This window comes from Etheostoma spectabile, chromosome 10 (genome assembly GCF_008692095.1).
Source record: "Etheostoma spectabile isolate EspeVRDwgs_2016 chromosome 10, UIUC_Espe_1.0, whole genome shotgun sequence".
Classification (NCBI taxonomy): Eukaryota; Metazoa; Chordata; class Actinopteri; order Perciformes; family Percidae; genus Etheostoma; species Etheostoma spectabile.
Window position 1 is genome coordinate 1,777,671 of NC_045742.1, and position 10,848 is coordinate 1,788,518.

Below are 10,848 nucleotides of genomic sequence, written 5' to 3' on the forward strand. Positions count from 1 at the left end.
CCAGGTATGAGGAAACATACGAGGAATTTTTCTTTGGAGCATCGTTGCTCACAATGTGCTTACACATACAAAACAACCAAAACAAAAATATACACACTAATATATACACACTATATATATATTACATGGATAGATAGATAGATGATAGATAGATTTGTGTAATGGTGGTACAGCCTGTATTGTATAGTGCAGCATAGTGTTCTATCACTGAGGACATGTACGCCTGTATACTTCCCTGTGCACTTAATTGTGATTAGAATCTGGAGAGAATCAATATGGAGCCCCTATAAAAAAGGAAGTGCGCACGCACGCAACGCACGCACGCAACGCACGCACACACACACACAAAACACACACACACACACACACACACACACACACACACACACACACACACACACACACTAGGAACATATCACAAAACACAGTGATTCTAGATTAACTTACTTTATTTCTGTTACACAGAACTGACAAAAAAGACAAATTAGTTTCAAAGTGCAGAATGATATGTAGCTGTAGTGTGACAGATAGGGAGGCTCTACAAAGTTACAATAATGTCTTGTGAAGTCCTTCAAATGAAAATGTATGGCCGTTAGTGGTTGTGTTTATGTTTTTGGCAAGGTACCTCTTAAGGGACAATGTTTTCTTCGACCTGGTTCACAGGAGAGCACATTTATTGCCCCATTTGCCTAATGGCTTGGACTGCTGTCGACAAATTCTTCATACAGGCTCTGGGTCTTTCTGTCTCTCTCCCTGATATTGTTTGCCGTACCGCAGCTGAAATGCCAATAAGATATCAGACTGGAGAATAGGATTACTAGCTGAAGGTGCAGTATAGCCTTTTTAATGATGAAGAGATGTTTAGAAATGTAACTAAATGATATGTAATGCTGTTTATCCCGGTCATTTGATTACAAAGAAAAATCCTGGGTCAAAGGTTGGGTCATGACTGAAAGAATGAGATCCAGGGTACAAGAAAAAAAAAGGGTTTCTTCAGGAGGGTGGCTGACATCTCCCTTACAGATAGGGTGAGAAGCTCAGTCATCCGTGGGGGGGTCGGAGTAGAGCCGCTGCTCCTTCACGTCAAAAGGAGCCAGTTGAGGTGGTTCGGGCATCTGGTAAGGATGCCTCCTGGGGGCCCCCCTAGGGAGGTGTTCCAGGCACGTCCAGCTGGGAGGAGGCCTCGGGGAAGACCCAGGACTAGGTGGAGGGATTATATCTCCAACCTGGCCTGGGAACGCCTCGGGATCCCCCAGTCAGAGCTGGTTGATGTGGCTCGGGAAAGGGAAGTTTGGGGTCCCCTGCTGGAGCTGCTGCCCCCCCAACCCGACACCGGATGAGTGGACAAAGATGGATGGATGAATGGATCAAATCTAAATAACGTTTGCATGACCATAGATATATGCATTAATTGTAACTAATGCATTAATGTGTAAATATATATATATATATATAAAATGTAAATGTGGGCCAAAAATGGGGTTAGGGTTAAAATTTTAACATTTACACAACTTCAAAATTTTGAAATACAAAAAACTATCAATCATATGCAACCTATGTGAAGTCTAATAATTAATAAAAGGTTAAATATAGAAATCTAAAAACGCATTTGCTGTCTGATTCAACAGTGCTTTGCAGCCTGCAGTGAACCAGTCAATGAAACCCTTCCGTTTGCAGCACCTACTGTACATTCAAGCAGTTTTAGTAGCAAACTAAACTAATAACCCTTCAAAATGATACTCTGACATGTTCAGGTGATGAGGACACAACCCCGTTACCATCCAAAGTTTCGGCTGCTTCCATGTCTGCGTCCTCCTCCTCCTCCTCCTCCTTCTCCTCCAGCAACCCACCGAACAAAGTCAATGGTGGGCGGGACCACGGGGCTCAGTTTTCAGCCCTTTCCGAATGTCACAGCGATGATCATGGGCTCCCATTGGCTCCTGTCTGCAAACACGTCACAATCATGATTAGAATTGATGATCGGACGTTCTGATTTCATTGTCTCGCAAAGGGGACGGTGAAAAAATCTGCTGAATTTGACCGTTCGTCTGATTTTGACATCAAAAATGGTAAGTAGGAAAGTGATTTCACTTTTTACACTTCAGGGAACCCCGACTCGTTTATGTTCGTTTCGGCTGGAAGCCAGGGTCAGCGAGAATGACCATGCCAGGGTCGGGAAATCACAGATTTGAAGGAAAAGTTTAGCTATAGCTATCCATGGGGCAAGCTATGCTAATGCTAGCTAACGTCGGCTGGCTGACATGGCCGCTCGGGCCTGTAAGCTAGCTAACCTGTTTCTATGGCCGTTGTGGGGATGCGGCGCTTACCCGGTCTGTTTACAGTGTGGCTCGCTGTCGTAAAGTTATGGCATGTGCTTCCTGTGTGGAAAATTGGGTTTCTGAATCCCCAGGCTGTTACTTTTGGTGGCATTCTAATCTGACGAGCCCACAATTTGTTTGCTAATTCTCTCCGTAATGTTCCCAGACTGTAGCCATGCGCAGTCAGCCTGCCAAAATAAAGCAGCTGGATGCTTATTGGTCGCACGACATTCCCGTATGTGACATTCACTGTCTTTATCAAAACCTCTTCACAACTGTATTTCAAACTTAGTCACCTGGTTTTTCTCAGCTGTCTGATAGTCCGAGTGTTATTACTTTAACCGGGCTCGTTGCTGCTCCTTTCTTCCTCCCTCGTTCTCTTTCCGTGTCCATAAAACACGTTAACTTTGAAACTCGTCTTCACAACACCGGACCCCATTCGTTAATACGCCTGTTTGTGTGGCTATTTGAATAATAAAAGCTAGCTAGCTAGCTAGCTAATGTGTAACACAGTATTGCTTTTGCCGAAAAAGCAAGATGTATTAACTTGTAATTAATACGTGTATAGTTATGTCTCCAAAGGCACACGTTTAAATGGGTTTCGGTTGATGAATAGACTTGCTAGGGACAACATATTAGCTTGATTGATCGTGTTATTGATGCTACACAGTGGCTTGTCACAGCTTATTATACTTTGATTGACAGTGTGTTTTATATTTAAACCACATTTACACAATGCTTGATGTGACTTTTTCAAAATGTGTATATGTATTATATGACAAAACGTTAAGTGGTTGTCTACAATTTGTTGAAACTGATTAGATCTTTTATTATTATTAGTAGTACAGAATTGTGCTCGTAATTTTTTTTTATGGATTTTTTTTACTGTTTATTGTTACAATTTACACTCTGTTTTGTTAGGAATCACTACACACAGGCCTGAAATACACACACATGCTCAGGACCTATTCATGCACTAATGGAGAGATGTCAGAGTTGGGGGGGGGGGGGGGGGGGGGGGGGGGGGGGGGGGGGCTGCCAGTGCTGGACCAGCGCCCTGAGCAGTTAGGGGGTACGGTGCCTTGATCTCTCCAGCTACCAAGCCACACTCCGTACTTTGGTCCATACGGGGACCTGAACCTGCGACCCTCCGGTTCTCTATTCCTACGGACTAAGCTACTGCCACCCCCTATAATGACATGGATGTGGTTAGGATTTTGTCATGCTCTTTTTATCCCCACTCTAAAGCACAGCGCTGTCTGCTTTGCTTTCTCCTCAGCCACATTACCCTTTAGTGTGCCAGGTACACTGAGACACCATGGGTACCATCAAGATTGTGCTAATGTAGAAACATGGAGGTTTTGCTGTGATCTGCATGGCTGCCCCGTTCCCCTCCAGTTACAGAATGGATGCGTGGTCACAGAGACGTGGCCTGCAGACTGTGAGTATATCAAGTAATACAAATATAATGGCAATTGCTTGAAATCTGACAAATTGACAAATAAAATGCAGGGACTGCTGCAGTTGTCATCTTGAGACTGATATTTCCAGGGGATAGAATAATGTCATAATGCAGTCCATAAACCAAAGAAAGGAAATTGCACTACATGCTTTATCTCTTTAACCCAATCATCTACTACAATCTGTCAGTAAGCTCAAGTGAGTTCTGATGTATTACAACATTTTTTTTTGGGGGGGGGGGTTATCTTTGTGATTGTCTCAGATGAACCTGCGGTCAGTGTTCACCAATGAACAGCAGAGGATCTTGGAACGTTACTATGATAATGGGATGACCAATCAGAGCAAGGCTTGCTTCCAGCTAATACTGCAATGCGCTCAGGAGGCCAAACTGGACTTCAGCGTGGTCCGGGTAGGCCCATACAATGTGCTTTTGTCTTTGTGTATGAGCAAAAGGGAAGCAGAACTATTGGCTATGACTTGTGTGTTGCACCATTGTGATGGCAAGCATTTGAGACAGGGAGTCTTCCCTCTGAGCTCTTCGTCTAATGCAGAGTCATGAATTATTTTCCTCACTTTGCTGAATTAGTCCCTGTAGTGTATTGCAGAATGTTTTTTTAAGTGATGTTACTGAGCTGATTGCTCTTCTCCCCGCAGACGTGGGTTGGCAACAAAAGACGTAAGCTCGCCTCCAAGGTAGAACAGAACGGAGGCATGTCTCATTCCTTATCCAGTCACGGGCTCGCCGGGGGACTGCTCTCCAGTCACTCGTTGGCCACAGGTCCACTGTCCAATCACAGCCTGGCGGCAGGGGCACTGCTTCCTGCTGAACTGGCTGCAGCGCGGAACATCCAGAATCGTGTGCACCTTCTCCCCCCATCCTCGTCCTTCCCTTCTTTCTCGTCAACATCTTCCTCCCCTTCCTCTTCCTCTCCCCACAGCAGCGGAAGCAACAACAACAACAACAACAACAATGACGTCATACTGACCGGGATTTACTCCCTCAACTCCGTCCCTTGCTCCCGACCACGGCCCACAGCCCCCCCATCTCAGTCAGACTCTGAGCTTTCTGCACACGCGTCCTCGTCTCTGATCAACCGGGCCCTGCAGAGCCGGATCAGCTCCACCTCCTCACCCCTCCACACCAAGCTGCTCTCACGCTCTCAAAACCTCCCACCCATCGCATCTGCCTCAGGGCCTTTAGTCAACACTGCAGTCAGGAAGGGGGGGACTGTATCCCTCGGGGATGCAGTGGTAAGTGCAGGAGCAGGGGTAGTACCTCACAGCTGGACCAGGCAGTACGGTACAGCGCAAACTCGCCCCTGGTCCTCTTCCTCCCAGTCCCAAACACAGCCTCAGCCCAGACCTCACTCCAACCCCCAACCTCAACCACCTGCCCCTCAGAAGACTTGGGTCTCCCTTCCAGTACAAAACTCTGGTCCCCCCTCTGAGCAGACACCTCGCATCCAGCAGGTCTTCACCTTGTCAGAAAGAGGCGAGGGGAACAGGCTTAGGCTGAGCCATGTGTCCACTCAGAAAAGCCAGGAAAGTCACAGGCTGGCGTCCCATCCTCAGGACGCCAGTCATAACTTCTCCATCGCCATGGAAACTGGAGATGAAGAAGATGAGTGGCAAAGGGAAGAGGAGCTGGCAAACATGGCCGCTCAGACACACATCCATAGGGAGCAGACGTCGACTAGCCCAACCGGGGCTGAAGTGTCTGTGGTGAGAGGAAGCCACACCCCCCTTACGACCAGCTCCAGACCCGCACTGCTCCACGGCAACACAACTCTTCAGGGCAGCTACTCCGTCACAGCACAGACCTCACTTACAGGGGAATCCAGCACGCAGGTAGGGGAGGTTCTTGTGCCGTTGCTGCTTTCCTTCAAAGTATGGCAGGGTTCCGGATTCAATACTTCTTAGGCACAGACCCAACAATCTTACCTCCATAGTATTCAAAAATAGCTCGTCATTCAAATACCTAAGGTGTAAATCTCATCAGCGTCAGTGAGCCAATAAGCATGAAGCATTCTACTACCAAGATCTGATAATGCTGTTGATTGGCTGTCTACCAGCCGTAGAGGCGGGGCTCACGTGTGTTGTAGAATTTTGAGAGGCTTGACTACAGTGTGCATCACAGTGGTGTAAATAAGCTGATATATAATGTTGTCTTTTTCTGTTCAACTGTATTTTATTCAACTGGTATGCAAAATCGCTAAGGAAACCGTTAACGTCAGTGTATCACGTTACCCGGCCCTACTTCAACGTGATTTGAAAACTTAACGTGATTGTGTGTCTGTCTCTGTGTGTAGATGTCCATTGGTGTGTCTGCTGCCCCCTGGGTTATCAGCAACTCCAGAAAGAGAACAGTTAGTACTCTTGTTGTCACTTTAAACACAAAACTTTGAATATGCATTATATTTACAGTTGTATAGGGAAGATAAACATTTTAAGGTACCAGATTCACTGTATGGTTATTGCACATTTACGCTAATGTTGTCATCAACGTAATTGTTCTGCAGTTCAACACAGGTTTGTGTTTTCAGCTGCAGGATCGGACCCAGTTCAGTGATGGGGATCTCATCCAACTGAAGCGCTACTGGGACCGAGGCATGACCAGCCTGGGCTCAGTCTGCAGGGAAAAGATCACTGCTGCAGCAAACCAACTCAATGTTGACACTGAAATAGTCAAGGTAACCAACTCACCAGCGTTAAACATGAGTTTTGTACTGTATATTCCCAGTGTAACACAGAGAAATGTATGGGTCCCTCCTACAGTATCCAGAAAAGAGAGCTGTGAGCCTTATTCACGTTGCCTGGCCCCTTGTCTATGAGATTTAGTGAAAACAAGGCTATTTGACTTGTCTGAACTTTGCAGAGCTAAAAGAAAAGAAAGAGCAACTTGTTTAGGTCACAGAGGATTTCAAACTTTCCTAGTCAAAGTTGTATAAAAGTCACGCAGTTAAATATCAGGGCCACAGTAGGAATGCTGATGATCTAAATATAGTCTCTCAGTCCTGACACACACATGAGCCACTGCCATCTCACTCTCTGGGATATTTATGCAAAGAAGAAAAAATGTTCTGTGTAGAGAAACAGCATGCCAGTATCAGGATAGTCTTTGGCAATTACAATAATTAAACAGCTACTTTAAACCAATTTAGTTTGGGCTAAATGTGGTACATGTGTTAGGGCATTAACGAATAGTGTAGTTTAGTGTCGTCAACTGCTCCCCAAAAGTCGACGACTAGTCAGATATTCACGGGATACATATGCTGTCATATGCTATACAGAGTTCATGAATGTTTTTTGTTTATTGAAAAACATCCATAGTGGCTGACACAGCCAACAAAGCTGTCATATGGACACAGATTAACACATGTTCCCTTAACAGAAAATAGGCGATAAACGGTGCAAACAGAAATTCCAAACGTAGCCTACTCACCACAAAGAAAGAGCCATGATGAAAGTGCAAAAATAGAAAATATCCAACATCTGTGTGTCCCTGATAAACTGACAGATTTATTATCCTCATTTTGCACTCCTGGTCAGCGGAGCGTGGAGTCCGGTTGCTGTTAGTGTAGTCTGCCACACCTTCCTCCACAGCGCTGCGGAGGAGGGTGGATTTACCCTGCAGAGATCTGAGGACCAGGTAACCATATTCCTCAGATTGGACAGATAGTCTAGCTAGCTGTCTGGATTTACCCTGCAGAGATCTGAGGACCAGGTAACCAGAGTCCTCAGATTGGACAGATAGTCTAGCTAGCTGTCTGGATTTACCCTGCAGAGATCTGAGGACCAGGTAACCATAGTCCTCAGATTGGACAGATAGTCTAGCTAGCTGTCTGGATTTACCCTGCAGAGATCTGAGGACCAGGTAACCATAGTCCTCAGATTGGACAGATAGTCTAGCTAGCTGTCTGGATTTACCCTGCAGAGATCTGAGAACCAGGTAACCATAGTCCTCAGAAATCCACCAGAGGTTAGAACACCAACACATAGACAGAGGAAGGGGACGGACATCCAAAAATGGACATCAGAGGGACAATGAAGGAGAGCAATCCCAGAAGTGGAATGTCGTGGATATAGACTACGGTTAGCACAATGTCTCTTTGTGCCGCTCCATGCTGCTTAAGTAACACAGAACATCCCTGACTTATTTAACCCGCACCCCGCCTGCTACATATCTTATGTAATTACATGCACATCTGATATCTGAAACTCCTAACATGTATACTTATTGGTACTTTTATTCCTGACTTAACCGTGACATTCATCACAATGGACACTGTTTAGAAAAGCAGATTGATATCCTTGAAGTTTAGTTTAGCATTTTCCCTCCACATCTGTGACACATTCTGTGTTGTGTGTTTTGTCCTTTCTGATTGGCAGACATGGATCAGTAACAGACGGAGGAAGTACCGTCTGATGGGTATTGAAATCCCTCCACCTAAAGGTGGGCCTGCCGTATTCTCGACCTCATCCCCAGGAAACGAATCCCCAGTGGCCCTGAGCCCCGACGAGGAGGGGCTCAGAACGCCTGAACTCGGAGATGACTTGAATGATGAGGGATCCCTCTGCCTGTCTGAAGGTTAGCCTGCTGATACCATGCACATACTAACACCTGTATAAACTGGGCATCCCAGCATTCATGCAGTCTTCTGCCTTCTAGATGGCACCATTGACTCACAACACAGAGACGAAGAAGACGGAATAGATGTGCCCATTGCTGCTCCACTGACCGATAATGTGGTACTTGATTATTCCTTTGATATTACAGTACAGCCTTATTAAATGTAGCCACTTAGAAATGGGTGCTGGTAGGGATAGTGTTCATAAAAGTGGATCAGAAGTCATTTATTCTACCAAAACATGTAAGTTCATGTTAACAACAACACCAGCTGTGCAGCTGTATATTAACGTGGCACATTTTCCCATCATTTATAAAAGAAATTGTGTGCACATCCCACCTTCTGGCAGGTGCAGGACAAATGAACAGTACCAAAGTGAAAAATGTCATGTCCGCAACACTGCTTTATGCTCCCATAATTTAATACAAAAAGGCAACGCTTTGATCCTACTGGGTCTTCTTAAGGCAAAAGAAGACTGAAGACCCAGTGGGGTCGAAATGTTGCCTTTTATATTAAATTATGGGAGCATAAAGCCGTGTTGCAAACATTACTTTTTTTCACTTTAACCTTTTCCCATCATGCCTGGTGCCGCATCCCACCATGTGATGTGAGATATTGTAGCATCATCATTACAGCACTATTACATACAATATACAAAAACAGTCACCAATTCAATCTATGAACAAGAAAATATATACACATACTGTTTATATAAGTTGAATTGTATTTTTTTAACTCAGAAGTAAAAAAACAAATTAAAGCCCACTTTGTGCGCACATGTCGCAAAGTGATTTACATAATACAGTAAAATACAAAAACAGAACATAAATGAAATCCATAGCAGATAAAAGTCACCATAAGACGTACATGTGTCATGATAATTTGATCTAATCTCTATGTTGTTGTTTTTTTAACAGAAGATTGAAGTCATTGATGAGGACGAGGAAGACGAGTATGACAACGATGATGGTGAATTGGTGGCTTCAGACCTAGAGCAAATGCAGAGCATGTTGGAATTCAAGGTGAAGACACACGCCAGACTGGGACAGAGTGACCACGCTTAAACTGACGGCTCTATTACTAACCTTTCTTCACACTGAGTCCTTCACGCTAGTCTGTCCACTGTTGAATTAAAAAAAAGATCAGGCCTCAAGCAGTGATTTGACCTGTTGCCACTTGTGTTTTCAGCACGAGGAAGTGCAGTTCTTAGAGAATGAGCTAGAGAACCAAAAACAAAGATACGACAAGCTCGTAAGCTTCACGACGAGCCTGCTCAGCGCTGTGAGGAACAAGGACCTGGACAGACAGCAGGTACATGCACCGTCTCCACACGGACCAGTTCCATTACAACAGTGGTTCTCAAACGGTTCACACCACGGACCACTTCAACAAATATTAGAATCTCTAAGTACCACTAGCACGCTGATATCGGAGCAAAAAATATTACATGTAATACACAAAATACTTCTTTTAAATCACGTTTAAATATCCCATGATATGGTGCGTTTTGGATGCTTTTAGATAGACCTTAGTGGTCCCCTAATACTGGATCTGAAGTCTCTTTTATATAGACTAGAAGTTGGAAAATAAGGTAATATATATCATTATATCGCAGAATATTGCAATATGTTTAAAATCGCAAGAATATCGTATCGTGGCAAAGTATCGTGATGATATTGTATCGGGAGGGATATGGTGATTCCCCCCCCCCCCCCCCCCCAAGTGGTACGCGAGTTCCCTCTGGTGGTACGCAGATGGAATCTCAAATATTTTAAAAACAAACATGATACTATAGAAATGCATTTTGAATAAAAATTCTTAAAAAAGGTCCAATGGCATGAATATTTCACTTTATGATGTTTTTAACTTGCCCCCCCCCTCAAAAGCTACAGATTCAGGAATGACACATACTAAGGAAAGCTCATTGTGGACGGCTCTAGTGGCTGGAATTCTGCACCAATACTGAATTTGGGAAAGAGACTTCAGATCCAGTATTAGGGGACCACTAAGGTCTATAAAAACAGAGTTCAGATACAGTATTAGGGGACCACTAAGGTCTATATAAAGAGACTTCAGATCCAGTATTAGGGACCACTAAGGTCTATATAAGAGACTTCAGATCCAGTATTAGGGGACCACTAAGGTCTATATAAAGAGACTTCGATACAGTATTAGGGGACCACTAAGGTCTAATAAAAGAGACTTCAGATACAGTATTAGGGGACCACTAAGGTCTATATAAAGAGACTTAGATCAGATTAGGGGACCACAAGGTCTACATAAAGAGACTTCATACATAGGGGACCTAAGGTCTATAAAAAGAGACTTCAGACAGTATTGGGGACCACTAAGGTCTATATAAAAGAGACTTAGATACAGTATTAGGGACCACTAAGGTCTATATAAAAGAGACTTCAGATACAGTTTAGGGACCACTAAGG

The 10,848-nt window shown here is 44.4% G+C and overlaps 1 protein-coding gene and 1 long non-coding RNA gene across 3 annotated transcripts in view; both read left to right on the forward strand.

The window, feature by feature from the left end:
• The window catches only part of LOC116696805 (uncharacterized), a 451,372-nt gene that overhangs the window by 393,856 nt on the left and 46,668 nt on the right, over nt 1-10,848 (forward strand). The gene's annotated exons all lie outside the window — the stretch shown is intronic.
• The window catches only part of hdx (highly divergent homeobox), a 10,465-nt gene continuing 1,446 nt past the window's right edge, over nt 1,830-10,848 (forward strand). Inside the window, exons 1-10 of one of the 2 annotated variants that reach the window (XM_032527963.1) lie at nt 1,830-2,069; nt 3,598-3,759; nt 4,042-4,188; nt 4,434-5,627; nt 6,089-6,145; nt 6,323-6,469; nt 8,169-8,367; nt 8,449-8,528; nt 9,325-9,429; nt 9,596-9,718. In XM_032527963.1, coding sequence (XP_032383854.1) covers nt 3,694-3,759; nt 4,042-4,188; nt 4,434-5,627; nt 6,089-6,145; nt 6,323-6,469; nt 8,169-8,367; nt 8,449-8,528; nt 9,325-9,429; nt 9,596-9,718 — 2,118 coding nt within the window. In that variant the 5' untranslated portion in view covers nt 1,830-2,069; nt 3,598-3,693. The remainder of the gene's footprint in view (nt 2,070-3,597; nt 3,760-4,041; nt 4,189-4,433; nt 5,628-6,088; nt 6,146-6,322; nt 6,470-8,168; nt 8,368-8,448; nt 8,529-9,324; nt 9,430-9,595; nt 9,719-10,848) is intronic. The other variant, XM_032527964.1, reaches the window with a different exon arrangement.